The sequence below is a fragment of the Oryctolagus cuniculus genome, chromosome 11, assembly GCF_051225735.1.
Source record: "Oryctolagus cuniculus isolate XC-2025 breed Fujian yellow rabbit chromosome 11, ASM5122573v1, whole genome shotgun sequence".
NCBI classification, from domain to species: domain Eukaryota; kingdom Metazoa; phylum Chordata; class Mammalia; order Lagomorpha; family Leporidae; genus Oryctolagus; species Oryctolagus cuniculus.
In genome coordinates, this window is record NC_142877.1 from 42639464 (window position 1) to 42658434 (window position 18971).

General features: G+C 51.4%; 1 protein-coding gene across 2 annotated transcripts in view; it reads left to right on the forward strand.

The window, feature by feature from the left end:
• The window catches only part of BANF2 (BANF family member 2), a 58523-nt gene extending 42330 nt beyond the window's left edge, over positions 1–16193 (forward strand). Inside the window, exons 2-5 of one of the 2 annotated variants that reach the window (XR_016216675.1) lie at positions 4201–4452; positions 4822–4990; positions 5798–5959; positions 7582–7710. Coding sequence is in view for 1 of the 2 variants with exons in the window: in XM_089308215.1 (XP_089164341.1) it covers positions 7585–7710; positions 16005–16151 (273 nt within the window). In the remaining variant the exon portion in view is untranslated. Of the gene's footprint in view, positions 1–4200; positions 4453–4821; positions 4991–5797; positions 5960–7581; positions 7711–16004 lie in introns of those variants that run through there. The other variant, XM_089308215.1, reaches the window with a different exon arrangement.
• The last annotated feature ends 2778 nt before the right edge of the window (positions 16194–18971 follow it).

An 18971-nucleotide genomic window follows, 5' to 3' on the forward strand; every position in this document is an offset into this window, starting at 1 on the left:
CTGAGCAGCATCACACATGCCCAAACATAAAGCAAACTTGAAGGTCAAGTAGCCCTGGGACAAGTATTTGGCTTCATGGTTAGGATGCTGGTTAGGGGTAACTGAGGTTTTTTTTTTTCTGGCTCCAGTTCCTGATTCCAGCCTCCCGCCTATGTGCGCCCAGGGAGGCAATGATGACTCAAGTAGTTGGATTCTTGCCACTCATGTAGGAGACATGGATTGAGTTCCTGGCTCCTGGCTTCTGGCCCCAGCTATTGTGAGTATCTGGGAAGTGAACCAGTGAGTGGGAGCTCTTTCTCTCTCTAAAACAAAAGCAAATAAACAAAAACAGTAACCCTCATTTTCTCTATTGTCTCCCAAATGGATTTTGGCCATTTGAATATATGAGCTTATTTTTTTTAAAGATCTTATTTATTTGAAAGTCAGAGTTAACAAGAGAGGGAGAGACATACAGAGAAAGAGACCATCCATCCGCTGGTTCACTACTCAAATGGCTGCAACAGCTGGGACTGGGCGAGGCTGAAATCAGAAGCCAGGAACTCCATCCTAGTCTCCCACTCCAGTGGCAGGTGCCTAAGTGTTTGGGCCATCTTTTGCTGCCTTCCCAAGTACAGTTGCAGGGAGCTGGATTGGAAGTGCAGCAGCCAGGACTGGAACCGGAGTGCATGGAGGCCACTGGCTTCTCAGGTAGAGGCTTACCCACTGCACCACGATGCCAGCACCTGACCATGTGCATTTTAAGACATACAGATTAAAAAAAAATGTTTTATAAGTTAAGCACATACATTTAAAATCACCTATAATATAGTAAAGTAATCTATTTATAAATATTGCCCTTTTCCCATTCATATTTCAAGAAAACAATGGCATTTGTGTTATCCCACACAGTAGTCAGAGAGTAACAGCTTCATTTGTGTGTGTGTGTGTGTGTTTTTAAAGATTTATTTTTGTTTATTTGAAAGTCAGAGTTACACAGAGAGAGGAGAGGCAGGAGTGAATGCTTGTTCACTCCCCAGTTGGCTGCAACAGCTGGAGCTGCGCCGATCCCAAGCCAGGAGCCAGGAGCTTTTTTCCAGGTCTCCCACACGGGTGCAGGGCCCAAGGACCTGCACCATCTTCTACTGCTTTCCCAGGCCACAGCAGAGAGCTGGATCAAAAGTGGAGCAGCCAGGACTCGAACCAGTGCCCATATGGGATGCCAGCACTGCAGGCGGCTGCTTTACCTGCTATACCACAGTGCTGGCCCCACAGCTTCACTTGTTAAGAGATGTCACTTTTTGAATTTGCACATAATGTCCCCACTAGAAATGTTATTCCTAACCCCAAACACCCATTTTTTTGTTCTTAGAGATTTAATTTATTTATTTGAAATAAGAGAGAGAGAGAGAGAGAGAATATCTTTCATTGCTGGCTCATTCCCCAAAAGGCCACAATTGCCAGGGCTGGGTCAGGACAAAGCCAGGAGCTTCTTCCAGATCTCCCATGTGGGACAAACACCCATTCTTTTTTTCTTTTTTCTTTTTCTTTTTTTCTTTTTTTTGAAGGCAGTTACAGCGAGGAAGAGGCAGAGAGAGAGAGAGAGGTCTTCCATCCACGGGTTCACTCCCCAGATGGCCACAATGGCCGGAGCTGGGCAGATCTGAAACCAGGAACCAGGAGATTTTTCTGGGCCTCCCATGTGGGTGCAGGGGCCCAATCTTCTACTGCTTTCCCAGGCCATAGCAGAGAGCTGGATCAGAAGTGGAGCAGCTGGGACTTGAACTGGCGCCCATATAGGATGCTGGCACTGCAGACCGGAGCTTTAGCCCACTGAGCCACAGTGCCAGCCCCCAAGCACCCATTTTTATGTCCTCCTGTCCTCACTCTGTTTATCTGAAAGGCACGTATTTATAACCAGCTTCTCATAAAGACTTAGCAGAAAACATTTTTTTTTTACTTTAAAATGACTTTTAAAGGCTGTCAAACAACAGAGTTTGGGAGGCCGTTCCTTTAGGAATCGTGATGAAATTATATTGACTCATTTATTCCTTACTTAAATAGGTATCTCTGTGAGCATCTCAAACCAGAATTGATTGAGGTCACTTCCCCACCAGCACGGCTTCCCTGAGCTGTACTTTGTGGTTCAAAGCCAAGTAATTGAGAGAACACCCTGTAATACAAGACCCTCTTACCGGATGGGGTTATGTTGAGGCATTTGCCACACTTCTGACATCCAGGAGGCTGAGTGCTTAGGCTGATGAGAACACAGCCAGCCTTGAGGCTCACCTGAGAGGGGTGATCCTTTGCTAGGTGCACGGTCTTGAGCAAGTTGCTTAACTTCTCGGACTCACTTGTTTTGATGGGGGAAAGGAAGTGTTTAGGTTAGATCAGGAAGGGCTGGGGAGCACAGGGGTGCAGTGCAGATGGTTGTTCCCTGTAAGGTGGGGGACTTCTGGCATCTTTACCTCATTCCCAAGTCAACAGAGGAACTCTGCTTTGATCTATTTTATATAAATGGATTGCAGGTAAAACTTCCTTTGAAGTAAAGATCCCCCCCATCTTTTTTTTTTTTTTTTAATTTTGGGGGAAAAGAGCAGGTTATTATGGAGCTTGCCTTCTCTGAAGTTTTCTGACTTCAAAGCCATCAGGGTCATTGTTAAGTCTTCCTATGGATGGGTAATGAGGATAGGATGCACCTGGGGCTGGGGGATGAGCGAGACACTGCCTGGCAGCTGGGGGACCTGCACCACAAGGTGACAAAGACCATGCAGGTCCCACCAGAAAGTCCCTCTTGGCTGGAATCCCATCACCCTAGCAAACCTGCTCAGAATGTGTGAGAAAGAAGCAAATGACACAGACACAATGGCTCTCAAACTTTGCAACATTTTGCAGTCACTCAGGGAGTTTAGAAAATTCTGATATCCTGACCATACTCCGTGGTAATTAAATCCCTCTCTGGAGGAGGCATCCAAGCACCAGCCATTTGTACATCTCCCCACAAGAGTCTAGTGCGTTGTCAAATTTAAGAATAAGTGGCATTAGTGCAGCGTCTTGGAAAACAGTGTGATGGCTGCTTCAAAAATTCAAACCAGAAGTTGCAGATGAGCTGGCTACTCCACTGTTGGGTTGATACCCCGAGAACTGCAAGCTGGGTCTTGGATTTGCACATCTGTATTCACAACAGTCAAGGTGGGAGCAAGTCCAGTTGCCAATCAAACGAAACAAACAAAATGTGGTAGAATTCTGGCATTGAAAAGGAAGGAAATCCTGATACAGCGAACAATGGGTGAACCTGCAGGACATGATGCTACAAGAAGCCAGCCAGACACAAAGGGACACACACTGAATGAGGCCTCTTTTGAGATGCGCCTGGGGTAGTCAGATTCACAGAGATGGAAAGCAGCAGTCTGAGAGGAGCTGCTGTGATGGATAGAGTTTCTGTTGGCACCAAGAGTCTGGAGATTGGCTGCACCACCACGTGAATGTACTTAACCCATTGCACGTGAACTTAGCAATGGTCAAGATGGCAAATTGTATTTGACCACAATTAATAAAATCACACGGAAAGAGAAGTGGTGCCACCAGTGACTTATGTCTGAAGAGGTGGCCTGTGGACCAGGAGCTGGTTAGACATGCAGCGGCTGAGCTCATCCCAGACCTGTGGCGTCAGAGCCTGCGTTTTTAAAAATGTTTTTTAAAAGATGGAGTGATATGTAGAGAGATATCTTCCATCTAGATCTTCCATCTTCTGCTTCATTCCCCAAATGCCTGCATCAGCCTGGGCTGGACCAGGCCAAAGCCAGGAGCCAGGAAATCCAACTGGGTCTCCCATATGGGTGGCAGGAACTCAAGTACTTGGGCCATCGTCTGCTGCCTCCCAGGCGCATTAGCAGGAAGCTGGATGGGAAGCAGAAGTGGGACTTGAGCCAGACACTTTGATATGGGACACCTGTCAGGGCTTAACCTCCTGTACCACGACACTCACACCAGATCCTGCATTATTTTTTTAAAAAGAGACCTGTACCTACACCTGCTAAACTTTGAGAAGCGTTCACTGTAATAGACAGAACATACTGAGTTTCTGGCTCCTGGCTTTGGCCTGGCCTGATTCTCTCTCTCTACCTTTCAAATAAACTTTTCCCAAGCAGTTGGGTTTAGAAGACATGGGAGTCTGTTGCTGGCCTGCCCAGCATCCATTTCCTCTCTTCCTACTTCTTTCAGGCTGAACAGTCCCCTGAGCAGTCATGTGCTTCCGGGAAGGCTGACTCCATCCACACCACCACGCCGGTCTCACTGCCCCACCAGGCACTGGATTACAGGTGGGCTTCTTGCCTGGTTCTTGCCCATGACACTACAAGGAGTTCTGCTGCAGAACTTGCAAGGCATCTTGCTTCTTAAGGACGCCCACGAAGAAATGACTTCTCTTCCTCGGGACACTCTCGTGTCAGAATAGGATCGAAGCCAATTGTGCAGGTATTTTGGGACCTTGGGGGCAGCCAGCCTCGTCCTTGATAACACAGAGCCCCAAAATCCTGAGTCCTTCTCATTGCAAAGCTTCTGCTAGGTGAGATGAGCAGGTTAGCTGTGTTGTTTGACCAAGTGAGTCAGGATTTTCTTTCTTTCTTTCTTTCTTTCTTTCTTTCTTTCTTTCTTTCTTTCTTTCTTTCTTTCTTTCTTTCTTTCTTTCTTTCTTTTTTTTTGACAGGCAGAGTTAGAGAGAGAGAGACAGAGAGAAAAGTCTTCCTTTTTCTGTTGGTTTACCCCCCAAGTGGTTGCTATGGCCGGGGCACTGCGCCGATCCAAAGCCAGGAGCCGGGTGCTTCCTCCTGGTCTCCCATGCAGGTGCAGGGCCCAAGGACCTGGGCCATCCTCCACTGCCTTCCCGGGCCACAGCAGAGAGCTGGACTGGAAGAGGAGCAACCGGGACAGAATCCAGCGCCCCAACCGGGACTAGAACCTGGGGTGCCGGCACCACATCAGAGGATTAGCCTAGTGAGCCGCGGCGCCGGCTGTGAGTCAAGATTTTCTAGAACTTGCTGGCCAGTTCTCGGTTGTGGGGGCCATCCTGTGCATTGTGGGATATTCAGCAGCCTCGAAATGCCAGTGCACCGTCCCTCCGCCCAAGCTGGGACAACTGTCTCCAGACATTGCCAGAGCTTCCCTGGGGAGCTTCATTGCCCCGAGCTGGGAGCCGCTGTTGCAGCCCAGCTTATCCCGAGAAAGGTACAGCCTTCTTATACTGGTGGCTGCTGCTGCCGCAGGGCCTTAGCCACGTAAGAAATCACTGCCTGACTGGCCCAACCCCCACCCCAACCCCAGGTGTTTCAAGGATCCCAGTTGGATGAGATGTGTGAGAAAAAGCACACACACACACACACACACACACACAAGGTGCTACCAGTCAGGTCCCGCCTTTGATGCTGCTGGCGCCCTGATAACAATGTTGTATTTTCCATTTTTTTTTTTTCTCAGAAGGTTTCATAGGCAGAGAGGTTTAACTTAACAGGTGGCCACCAAGGGGAGCAAGTGGAATTTTCCCTCAGCAGAGCTTGGTGTGGGCTGTGGGATCGCTGGGTGATTCCTTGCTCAGGAGTCCTGGACTTTTACCAGGGTCCCGGTGGTCATCCCAGAAGGCCACGGGCATTGAGAAGTCCCGCAGTTAGCACTGGCATTAAACACTGTTTTGTGTTTAGGAAACGTGTCTTCAAACTGAACTCAGAGACGGATGTCCCACATATCACAGCTCATACCCCCTTGTGTATTGGAGCCCCCAGAGTCAGGGACATGGACAAGTTCTCTCGTCTTGTTTCCCTCCTAGAATCACAGAACACATGAAGCCCCCTTGCCTTAAGAGACCCCTGACTGCTCAACTCCGTGCCTTCGCGTCCATCTTTGCTCGCAGACTTCCTTCCTCTGGAGCGTGACCAATCATCCCCTGTGCAAGAAGACTCACGAGAGGAGCTCAGGCCTGCAAGCACAGGTCTGGAGGAGGGTAGGGGTGGCCGGGACAGGAGAGGGGGCAGGTGCTGTGCAAGGGAGGCAGGGAGCGCATCCATTCATTGATGTCATCGGCACTTCATGGGGCACTGGGCCTGGGCTGGAGGGCAAAAGTGGCCCTTGAGGGTGTCACTGTCTCCTGGGAATATCAGAGGACTTCAAAAAACTCCTGGAAATGGGTGTTGTTCTTTAATTCAAGAGCGTCAGGGACAGCGAGCTAGCAAGTGGGCGCTTCCATCTTAGAAACCAGATGAGGCATCTGCTCAGAGCTCTCCCTTTTCCTTCTTTCTGGGTGCAGTTGTTGGAGCGTAGGAGTGCAGGAGCAGCTATTCTATCACCATGAGGGGAACTGAGAATCCCAGACACCTGGAGCTGGACCTGGGTGATACCATACCCACCCTCTCCCCTGGACTTTTGAGTTATATAATGCCTTTCCTAATATCAGAGCTGGTTTAAAGAGTTTTCTCTTACTTGCAACCAGACATCCAACTGTTACAGAACATGGCAACTATTTAAAATAAAAGTATGGGCTGGTGCCGCGGCTCACTTGGCTAATCCTCCGCCTGTGGCGCCGGCACACTGGGTTCTAGTCCCGGTCAGGGTGCCAGATTCTGTCCCGGTTGCTCCTCTTCCAGGCCAGCTCTCTGCTGTGGCCCAGGAAGGCAGTGGAGGATGGCCCAAGTGCTTGGGCCCTGCACCTGCATGGGAGACCAGGAGGAAGCACCTGGCTCCTGGCTTTGGATCGGCGCAGCGCACCGGCTATAGCAGCCATTTGGGGGGTGAAACAACGGAAGGAAAACCTTTCTCGCTGTCTCTCTCACTGTGTAACTCTCTCTGTCTCTCTCTCACTGTCTAACTCCACAAGTCAAAAAAAAAAAAAAAAAGTATGGCACAAGTGTCAGGTGGCTAAGAGAGGAGGGTAGGTTAATTTGCTAAGATGCAAACTGTGTCTTTCTTTCTTTTTAAAGATTTATGTATTTATTGGAAAGGCAGGGTGACAGAGAGAGGGCGAGACAGAGAGATCTTCCATCTGACACTTCACTCCCCAAATCGCCACAATGGCAGAACTAGGCCAGGCTGAAACCAGGAGCCCAGAACTCCATCCTGGGTGGCAGGGGCCCAAGTACCTGGGCCATCCTTCCCAGATGCATTAGCAGGGAACCGGATGGGAAGTGGAGCATCCAGGACTCAAACTGGCACTCTGATGTGGGGAGCCGGTGTTCCAAGAGGGAGTTTAACCTGCTATGCCACATCACTGGGCCCGCAAGCTGTGTCTTTAAGCGTGTAGTGGGAAGACTTGGCAAGAAGCCCGTTGCAGCTCTTATCATCAAGCACACCCTGGGCCAGTGGATTTATGGGGCTCATCTGCGGTCAACATTACCCTTCTCTTCCCCCAGCCAGGTGGGAATGGGTGTGCAAAGGCCTGCAGTGCAGGCGCTGCAGCTGCTTTAAAAGTCCCGAGCGAACGCTGCATGGTGGAAGGGAATCTACCATCTGTTGTCCCCGGTCCCTTGGCTGGCTGAGGGAATTCCCCAGTGCCCACACGCACTGTAAACGGTCAGGCACCTGCTAATCTCTTCCGCTCCCCTCCCATTGCTGTTGCAGGAGATGGCTCACATGTCCCCCAAGCTCAGAGCCTTCCTCTCTGAACCCATTGGAGAAAAGGATGTTGGCTGTATAGACGGGATTAGCCGGGAGCTTGCCATCAATCTAGTCGCCAAAGGTTTCAGCAAGGTAATTTGGTTTTTTGTTTGTTTGTTTTTCAACTTTTCCAACCTCTCTCCCCAACTTCTCTCTCCCCGGTCCTGCCAGATGGCAGTTCCTGCCTTGTGTCCCTGTAAGGGGCCAGCAGAGAGCAAAGCTCCACTTGGCAGGGTGCCACGTGCTTCAGTATTACTGAGCCCACGTGCTCGGGCAGCCTCAAGGGCTTGTGTATGATGGGCAGATAGAATTGCTTCAGCTCAGAGCAGCTGGGCTGGGCAAGACTCACTGGTTATTCAATGGCTCGGGGTCACACAGAAGTGGACCAGGCTCCGGAGCGTGGAGCAGAGCTGTTGGATGAGCCAGGTGCACGCCCCACCTCCAGGAAGGCACCCGTGGAGTCTCACCTGCCCCCAGTCAGGGCACCAGCCTGGCCATGGGTCTACACCAGAGTCAGGGCATGTGAGTCATTCCAAGAGGTCATTCCCCACCCATGGACAGCCTCCAGAATTTCTAGTGGAACCTGATAGTGCTAGTCCATCTTCCGTTGCTATCAGGAGTACTTGGTGCTGAGTACTTACACAGAAGAGAGGTTTATTCAGCTCTGCATTCTTAGAAGCTGAAAGTCCAAGCAACATGGCACTGGCACTGGCACTGGCACTGGCACTGGTGAGGGCTCCCTTGGCTGTATCACATCCCAGCGGATGGTATTAAGGCAGGAGTGCCTGCGAGAGGGGAGATCATGTGATGGGACCAGAAGCCAGAGAGCAAGGAGAGGCCAATCTTGCCCCCCACCCTTTTTTCCAAAGATTCAGTTTGCTTCTTTTAAAGGCAAAGTGACAGAGAGGGAGAGACAGAGGGGGTTGGGGGGTATCTTCCATCTGCTGGTTCACTCCCCAAATGCCCACAATGGCCAGACTGATGCCAGGAGCCTGGAACCCCATCTCGGTCTCCCACGTTGGTGGCAGGGGCCCAAGCACTTGAGTCATTTTCTGCTGCCTTCCCAGGTGCATTGGCAGGAAGTTGGATCAGAAGTGGAGTGGCCGGGACTGGAACTGAGGCTCTGATATATGGGATGCTGGCATTGCAGCTGGTCATTTAAGCAACTGCGCCACAAGACCTGCCCCCAAGTCTTGCTCTTTTTATCATAACCTGCTCTTACAAGAACACTAATTCCTTCCAGGGACGATGTGCCAGTGACCTGGTCACTAATTATTTGTCTGGATGGGACTATTAAAAAGCTGCTAGGGGAGCAGAGGTTTGGCCTGGCAGTTCAGCTGCCTGCTGGGGCACCTGGGTCCTACATCAGAGTGTCTACGTTCAATACCCAGCTCTGGCTCCTACTTCCAGCTTCCTGCTTATTCAGACCCTGGTAGAGGCGGTGGTGATGGTTCAAGTAACTGGATCCCTGCTGCCCACAGGAGAGACCTGGACTAAGTTTCTACTTCCTGGCTTCAGCCTGGCCTAACCCTGGCCACTGTGAGCATTTGGAGAGTGAACCAGCACATGGGTATGCTCTCTCTCTGTCTTAATCTCTCCCTCTCAAATACTTTTTAAATTTTTTTTAAATAAATAATTGTTTCTTTTATTTTTCTATTGTGGTAACTATACAGTGGCAATGGGCATTAAAGATTTAATTATTATTTGAAAGTGAGAGTTATACAGTTCGCGTAATGGAGGGTGAACAAACAAATGTGCAAGATCTTTCTCTGTCTTTCAAATAGAGGAAGAATAAAAGAAAATGCCAGCTCCTGTATTTTGAGACCTTGCCTGGGTTGGAGGGGACCTGAGCACAGGGAAGGGCTGTATTTTGGGGCCTCTGCCGAGGACTGGCTGGCCCCCGCTGCCGCCCACCCCTCCCCACCCTGGGGCTCGGCCTCAATTTCTTTGTTGTGAGCCAACCCCACTGCAGCTCCCTTGTTGGCCATGCCCGCTGAACCCTGCCTTTCCGGGCTCTCTCTGCTCCCTTTCAGAGGATGCGCTGGCACAAAGACCCCTGCGCTGCCCCCAAACCAATTTGCCTGGGCTCCTCTCTCAGCCACCAGCTCTCTCCAGAGTCACCAGGACGCTGGACGCACAGGGGCAGAGGCGCCACCAGCCGCCTGCCCTGGATGCCCACCTGAGTTACCTGGCTGTGTTGCCCCCTCGGAAGGCTATGGCCTGCATGGCACGTTCCCCAGCTCTCCCACCAGCCCCTGCCTCTCAAACCTTCACTTCCACCCCTGCCTCTGCGCAGGTCTTTGTCTTCCACACCAGGGCAGGGGGCCGGAGGAGCTGTCCTCACATCCTGCCCCGGTCTCCAGATCTCTGGCCGATAGCACAACTGGGTTTCCAGCTCGCGGTTTGAGTCGTGACTCTCAAAACCATTGATTTCTGCGATGATGGATTCTCTTCAGGAGCTCAAAAGCCCAAGCTGTGACTGTGTTCTGTCTGGGTTATTTTGTGTCTGCTCCCCCCGCCCCCCCAGAGGCAGGCCGCTTTGGTCTGAGGATCCACACACAACACGGTGGCCACCAGCCACGTGAGCCTGCCGAGGACATGACTGAACTGTCGTGTGCCAGACACAGAAAACACACGCTGTGATGTCATGACCTTGTGCCCCGCCACGCGAAAGGACATGGAGTGGGTCAGCAATCGCGTTCTCATTGGTTATGTCTCAGAGTGGTGCTGTTTCGGAAACAGCGGAGCCAATAAGAATGAAATCAATTGTTAGAATATTCATTTTGCCTGATTCCCTCCTGCTTGTTCCCGTGGGTACTAGAAAGTGAGAAATGACAGATGTGGCTGGCTCACCTTGTATATACCTACTGAATGGTGTTGGCCTAGAAATAATGGAGGAAGGGCTGCAGGAGAGACCGGAATTATGGAAATGGGAGAAAGCTTTGTGCACACACGGAGTCGAGGCTGGCCATGGCCTGGCTTTAGCTCCGTTTAATATTTTTTAAGGTTTTTTTTTTTTTTTTTAATATTGTACTTATTTGAGAGATAGGACTCCCATCTGCTGGTTCACTCAAAACGAAGCCAAGGATCCTAGAACTCAATCCCGGTCTCCCACGTGGGTGGCAGAGACCCCAGTACTTGAAGAGCTGCCTCTCCAGGTGCCCTAGCAGGAAGCTGGGGTGGGAAGCGGGGCCAGTAAAGGAACCTAGGTTCTCTGATTTGGGGTGCTAGCATCCCAGGTGGTGACTTAACACCGCCCATTTGGCTCTGTTTTATATTCCCTGCCTCCTCCCTCCCTCTCCCCGCCCACGAGCCACAAGCACATATGGGAACCACCCCCCTCCCACCTGGCACCCTCCTCAAAAGGGAATGTGGTCCACTTCAGGCCCTATTAATGGTCCCCTTCCTCTGGGAAGCCCTCCTTCTTTCTTTTTTCTTTCTCTTTTTTTTTTTTTTGACAGGCAGAGTGAGAGAGAGAGAGAGACAGAGAGAAAGGTCTTCCTTCCGTTGGTTCACACTGCGCCGATCCGAAGCCAGGAGCCAGGTGCTTCCTCCTGGTCTACCTATGTGGGTGCAGGGCCCAAATACTTGGGCCATCTTCCACTGCCTTCCCCGGGCCACAGCAGAGAGCTGGACAGGAAGAGGAGCAACTGGGACAGAATCCGGCACCCCAACCGGGACTAGAACCCGGAGTGCCGACGCCATAGGAGGAGGATCAGCTTAGTGAGCCACGGCGCCGGCTGGGAAGCCCTGCTTCTGCCCACCTCACCCAATCGCCTCTATTTTTGAGCACCTTGAGCTTTCAGGGGGAGCCCTTGTCGTGACTGTGGATTCTGCTTTCCCACGCCTGGTCTGAGCATCCACACCCCTGGCACAGAGGCATGGCTTGCCTGTGGTTTCCTCTCCAGATCCTTCCCTTCCCATGAAAACCCCAGCCAGGGGTTATTTCCAGACAACGAGTGAATGGACACAATTGTGTCCACACTGTGGACACAGGTCTCCAGCAGCACGGGGAGAAAGGTCTTCCATCCGCTGGTTCATTCCCCAAATGACCGCAACAGCTGGAGCTGCGCCGATCCAAAGCCAGGAGCCAGGAGCTCCTTCCAGGTCTCTCATGTGGATGCAGGGGCCCCAGGACTTGGGCCATCTTCTACTGCTTTCTCAGACCATAGCAGAGAGCTGGATCAGAAGTGGAGCAGCCAGGACTTAAACCAGTGCCCATATGGAATGCAGGCACTGCAGGCAGTGGCTTTGTCCACTACGCAACAGTGCCAGTCCCTTGTTTTGTTTTTTTCTTTTTTTTCTTTCTCTTCCTTTTTTTTTTTTTTAAAGATTTACTTATTTATTTATTTATTTGAAAGGCAGAGTCACAGAGAGAGAGAGAGAGAGAGAGAGAGGTCTTCCATCCACTGGTTCACTCCCCAATTGACCACAATGGCCAGAGTGGTGCAGATCCAAAGCTTCCTCCGAGTCTCCCATGGGGACTTGGGCCATCTTCCACTGCTTTCCCAGGCCATAGCAGAGAGCTGGATCAGAAGTGGAGCAGCCTGGACTTGAACCAGCACCCATATGGGATGCCAGCACTGCAGACTGGAGCTTTAACCCACTGAGCCATAGCGCTGGCCCCTGTTTTTGTTTTTTGTTTTCCTTTCATATAAGTAGGTCCCAGGAGAAAGAAAAAGGGTGCAAGACTCACACTGGATTGAGCATTCACAGGAATGTCAGAGTATTAAGCCTGAACTGACCGGGAGATGCTGGATTTGCCTGGATCCCATGGGTTCTCAGGAACACGAAGACTGGGGAGACAACGTCTGTTTAGCTACAGCACAGAAAGTTGTGTCGTTGTACCATGGGGCCATGTGGTGGTGTGAGATACAGCCAGTACAGGTGCCGGGGGCGTGGGGTCTCGGGCAGGGCACGTGTCAGAAGCTTGAGAAGAGAGGCCAAGACAGAGCTGGTCTCTGAAAGGTCAGCTGTCACGGTGAAGGCTGAGCATTTTGAAGGTGGACCGGGGCCAGCTGCCTAACTGGTAGGGCCCAGTTACAAAATGCAACGTGAGGTCTTTTGTTCAGATGCGCTGAGACTTTGAGGATGGCGGCCGCACGGCGCTGAACCGAGGTGAGCTCTCATGAGCGCTGTTGGGAATGTGGATCCCCCACGGGGGCAGATTCAGACTGCTGCTGTTCAGCAGGAAGTGTGCCTGGCCAGCTGGAAGGCCCAGCCCTGGGCTGAGTCTCCCCGTTTGAACTTGGGGCTGAGTCTCCCCGTTTGAACTTGGGGTTGAGGGCGGTCTGCCCTTGTACTCCCATCTTGCTACCGCAGGAAGGACCATGGCGCCTGGTTTGTCACGGCCGCTGTCCAGGGCAGAGAGAGGGCAGGGATGTATCCTGCTCAGTGACTCTGTGTTTCTACATCACGCTCCCTGCAGCTGGGTTTCTGAGAGCTGTGGCCCAAAGAGGGAGAGGGGCAGGCTATGGGGAGCGCAGAAAACCATGCGAGCCTCCGGCAGGGCAGCAACAGGCACCGGGAGCTTCCCTGGAGAGCAGAGTGAAGTCTTCAGGATTGAATGCAGAAGGCACCAACTTTGTCTCCTCACCTTTGAGAGATGCAGGGTGAAGCCAGAGAGAAAGCAGAGGAGGGAACGTCAGGTTGCGTCTCGGCTCCAGAGGCTACAAGACGAGGCCCTTCTTCCTGTGGCTTTTCCTGGAAAGTTTGCCTGGCTCCTGTGTGCCACACCATTCCCAGGCTTCCTGGCTGTGGGGCCTGGTGGGACACGGAGGCTCTGATGGCCAAGCCAGCGGATGCCAATAGTAGGGTGCAGAAATGGGTAGAGGTATGCCTGAGCCTCCGGGCCAGACTGCAGGTGTCTGGGCTGTGCCAGGGCAGGGCAGAGGGAAGCAGGGGTTTGCGTCTGCCTGTGGGTGTGAGGATCACGCTTGGTGTCTCCAGCGGAACCTGCCCACAACAGTGCTGGAGAGCACCCAGGGCACTAGAGCGTATCGCAATGCCTGGGACCAGGAGCGTTTCTGATTGCATTCAGAATGTGGGGACTTGGGGATATTTGCATGTACATGATGAGACATCCTAGGGGACCCCAGTCTAAATGCCAAATTGCTTTATGTCCTATGCAGCTTACACACCCAGCATGTCATTGTACACAGTGTTTCTAATAATTTTGTTCATGAGAGGAGATTGCATGGTGTGGAATTTTCCACTGGTGGTACCGTGTCTATGCTCAAGAAGTTTTGTAATTTGCAGTATCTGGGATTTTTAGAACAGGAATGCTCAACCTGTATTAAGTAATAATGATAATTGTTATGATTCTCCTTAATGTTCTCTGTCCTTGGATGAAGCTCCACGCCTCTTGATCCTGTTCTATTAACCCCAGCATGTGCTTTGTTAAAAATTTTGGTTTAGGGGCTGGCGCTGTGGCGTAGTGTGTAAAGACGCCACCCGTGGTGCCAGCGTCCCATATGGGAGCTGGTTCAAGTCCCGGCTGCTCCACTTCCAATCCAGCTCTCTGCTATGTTCTGGGAAAGCAGTAGAAGATGGCCCAAGTCCTTTGGCCCCTGCACCCACGAGGGAGACCTGGAGGAAGCACCTGGCTCCTGGCTTTGGATCAGCTCAGCTCCGACCATTGTGACCAACTGGGGAGTGAACCAGCAGATGGAAGACCTTTCTCTCTCTCTGTCTCTCTGCCTCTCCTCTCTCTGTGTAACTCTGACTTTCAAATAAAATAAATAAATCTTTGAAAAATAAATTTGGTTTAAAAACACCTCCATGCAATCCACCAATGGGAAAGCGAAATGAGATCACATGAAACATCTCTGTATTGCATCTGTTTGTTTGTTTGTTTTTTAAGGTGATTAAAGTAACAGTTTAAAATCCCCATGAATCCTGGCTCTTTTCTGTTTTCAACAACTGGACCATGACCAAAAATAAAACCTCTAGCTCCAATGCTTGCTACCTTTTGTGACTGGGATTCAGCCTCTATTTGATTTCTCTTGAAAAAAAAAAAAAATGTTCCCTCTGGTTAAGATAAAGTTTGCTTTGTTTTATGCAACTGAAAGTAAACAGACAGTAGCAAGTTTCCTGGAAAGGGCCCAGAGCTTGGCGGCATGGGGTGGGGGCTGGGGGGGGTGCTGCTTCTCGTTGGAGAGACGGCCCTGGATGTGACCTGGAATCTCCAGCCGCCACCACTAGCGGCTTAGCCAGTTTATGGCCGCAGGGTCTCAGCTGTTCCCTTTCTTCCCGTGGTTCTTGTCCTTCATCCACAATGGATCAAACGGGAAAAGAGAAATGAAAAGCTGTGGATGCAGGTCCTTAGAAAACCAGACAATGTCCCCAGGAGCCTGAGTCGGGGCGTCGCACTGTTTATTGGATCTGTTTTCATCCGCAGATCTCAGCACGAGTTTAGCGTGCTTTAGACCTGCCGTGCCCCTCCCACAGGGCTACATCTCCCTGGACAAAGTGGCATTTGCATCTTCTGAGTGCTTTCCTGTTGGATTTCCTTAATTCGATCTGCAGGGCCGGTTGCCTGAGGTGCAGAAAACAGGTGCAGCCGCTGAGACCCAGGTTCTGCTGGGTCTGACATCAGGTGGCTGCATAGCCTGAGATGCCCCAGGTGGTCTCCAAGGACACACCAATGCCAAAGATGCCCTTCATCCGGCAGCCCTGCGTGCAGTGGCCCTCCGGCGAGGGAGAATTTGCCTCCAAGGGGACATTTGGCCAACGTGTGGAGGTGGTTTCGATCGTCACTGGTGGCTGGGTGCGTGGGAAGAGTTGGCCAGGGGTGACACTGCCACTTGCAGGACACAGTGCCACAGCACAGACTTATCCAAACAGTGCGAAGGTTGGTTGAAACACGCACTGCCCAGGCCATGGAGGAAGCGTGGGGTGACAGCATGTCCAACTCTGAGCCCTGTGTGTTTCAGAGACAGAACTCCTGGATCAGAGGTGGGAAGGGAGCCTCGGAGGCATGCTCCGCCCCCTGCCACTCAAGATGTGGTCCCTGGACTTGCCTCAGCTGGGAACGGGGCAGAAACGCTGACGCCCACCCCAGCTTGAGGCCTTCTGAGTCAGAACCTACCTTTGAAGGAGACCCCAGGGCGTTCCTGTGGTCAGCACAGTTTGGGGAACACAGATTCTCATCATTCCAAGCTAGACAACCCCCACAACCAGTCCCGGGGGATGTGACCTTGCTTCTACAGGACTCTGCCCCCCAATCCACACAGCCCCCCTCAGGGCCGCAGAGAGTGCAAATCTCCCTCGAATGGGACCCGGGAGTCCTGGTGATTTTGCTCCTGGTGGGTGAGGGAAGAAGAGCATGTCCGGCCAGGTTGTTATAACCTTTCCTCTCTTCCTCCCTGCCCTGTCCCCTCCCCCAGGCCTACATCCTGTTGGGACAGTTCCTTCTGATGCACAAGAACGAAACTGAGTTTCAGAACTGGATCATTTGTTGTTGTGGTGCCACCGAGTGTGAGGCCAAGAGGAGCTCCAAATGTCTCAAGGAGTGGTGCACCTGCTTCCTGTAGACACCTGGCTCGGCCCTGGTTGAATAACACCTCCTCCGCCTATGCCAGGCTCCAAGGCTTTTTTTTTTTTTTTTGTGGGTTTATGGGGTTTTGGATGTGTTTTTTTTTATTATTATTTGTTTTATTTATTTGAAAGGAACAGGGAGGGAGAGAGAGAGACAGAGAGACAGACAGAGAGACAGAACTCTTCCATCTGCTAGTTTACTCTCTCAATGTCCACAGTAGTCAGGGGCGGGCCAGTTGGAAGCCAGGAGCCAGGAACTCTATCTGGGTCTCCCACATGGGTGGCAGGGGTCCACACCCTTGGGCCATCCACTGCTGCTTACACAAGCACATTAGCAGGGAGCTGGATCAGAAGTAGGGCAGCTGGAACTTGAACCAGTGTTCCAATATGGGATCTGCCATTGCAGGCAGCAGCTTAACCCGTTTGGCCACAATGCTGGCTCCATTATTTATGTTTTGAACTTTAGTGATCCACATTATAAAAAGCAGTTCAGGGATAGCAAGGACACACACAAGAAAAATTATCCCCAAAACCCACCGCCCAGAAGCCACAGTCATCCACTTTAGATGCGTTCCATGCCAAAGGTCTCTCAGCACACTTTATGTAAAAGAACAGATGATTTTATTTGAAACTGAGAATTAAATTTTAAGTCAGTGAACACACATAGTTTGAAAAGTTTGTGGAGGCCGGCGCTGCGGCTCAATAGGCTAATCCTCCACCTTGTGCGGCGCCGGCACACCAGGTTCTAGTCCCGGTCGGAGCACTGGATTCTGTCCCGGTTGCCCCTCTTCCAGGCCAGCTCTCTGCTGTGGCCAGGGAGTGCAGTGGAGGATGGCCCAAGTGCTTGGGCCCTGCACCCCATGGGAGACCAGGATAAGCACCGGGCTCCTGCCTTCAGATCAGCATGGTGCACCGGCCACAGCGCGCGGGCTGCGGCGGCCATTGGAGGGTGAACCAACGGCAAAGGAAGACCTTTCTCTCTGTCTCTCTCTCTCTCACTGTCCACTCTGCCTGTCAAAAAAAAAAAAAAGTTTGTGGAAAATGGAATTAAAAGGTAACTATTTTAGAGCAAAAATAAAATCGAAATGCGTGCTTACAAATGGTCTTCAAATAGTTCATGAAAAATGCATTTTATGAGAAAAAGTATACATGGAACTTGAAAGAAAATTAGAAATCCATGCAGGGTTTTCATTATACATATTTTTCATAATTTTTTTTCCAGAGGCAGAGAAACAGATCTGTCGTTGTTGGTTCACGCCTCAAATGCCTGCAATGGCTGAGGCTGCACGAGACCAAAGACAGGAGCTGTGAACTCCATCCAGGCCTCCCACGTGAGTGGCAGGGACCCAACCACCTTTTGCCTCCCAGGGTGTGCACTAGCAGAAAGCTAGAATTGGGAGCCGGAGGCAGGTCTTGAACTCAGGCACTCCAAAATGGGAGGTGGATATCCAATTAGTCTTAACTGTGAGGCCAAATGCTCATCTCTTTGTGGACTTTCTGAACAGTCTCTGTATGGGTTTCAGAATCAGAGGGCGGGACTGGTGCTGTTGCACAGCGGGTTAATGCCCAGTTCAAGACCTGGCTGCTCCATTTCCGGCCCAGCTCTCTGCTATGGCCTGGGAAACCAGTAAAAGATGGCCCAAGTCCTTGGGCCCCTGCACCTGTGTAGGAGACCCGGAAGAAGCTCCTGGCTCCCAGCTTCAGATTGGCACAGCTCCAGCCGTTGCGGCCATCTGGGGAGTGAACCATCGGATGGAAGACCTCTCTCTCTGCCTCTCTTCTCTCTGTGTAACTCTGACTTTCAAATAAATAAATCTCAAAAAAAAAAAAAAAAAGAATCTGGGGGCACAAAAATAACAGGGTTTTTGTTTGTTTGGTTTTTGTTTTTTTACAGGCAGAGTGGACAGTGAGAGAGAAAGACAGAGATAAAGGTCTTCCTTTTCCATTGGTTCATCCCCCAGTGGCCGCTGCGGCCGGCACACCGCGCTGATCCAAAGGCAGGAGCCAGGTGCTTCTCCTGGTCTCCCACGCGGGTGCAGGGCCCAAGGACTTGGGCCATCCTCCACTGCCTTCCCGGGCCACAGCAGAGAGCTGGACTGGAAGAGGGGCAACCGGGACAGTATCCGGCGCCCCAACTGGGACTAGAACCTCGGGGTGCCGGCGCTGCAGGCAGAGGATTATCCTATTGAGCCGCGGCGCCGGCCATCTTTTTTTTTTTTTTATTTGAAATGCAGAGTTACAGAGAGAGTTAGAGAAAGAGAGAGAGAGAAAGAGAGGTCTTCCATCTGCTGGTTCACTCCCCAGTGGCCTCAACAATCAGGGCTGGGCCAGGTCAAAGCCTGGAGCCAGGAGCTTCTTCTGGGTCTCCCACATAGGTGCAGGGGCCCAAGGACTTGGGCCATCTTCCACCGCTTTCTCAGGCTGTAGCAGAGAGCTGGATTGGAAGTGGAGCAGCCGGGACTCAAACCGGCCCCCATATAGGATGTCAGTGCTTCATGCCAGGGCTTTAACCCACTGAACCATTGCACTGGCCCCTAACATTATCTTTTAATTCCATTTTTCCACAAACTTTTTGAAGAACCCTCATATGAGATTGGTGGCCATATAACATAGTAGCCCTATAAGTTGCAGCTTTACACAACAAACCACAATCTTAATTCACATTGTTCCCGAGGGTTAGGAAACAGAATTGCTCAGCTGGCTGGTTCTGTCCCAGGATCTCTCAGGAGATTATAATTGCCGGCCAAGCATCAGTCACTGATGGATGCACCAGGCTGGAGGATCCACTTCCAAGATGGCAGCTGCCATGGCTCTTG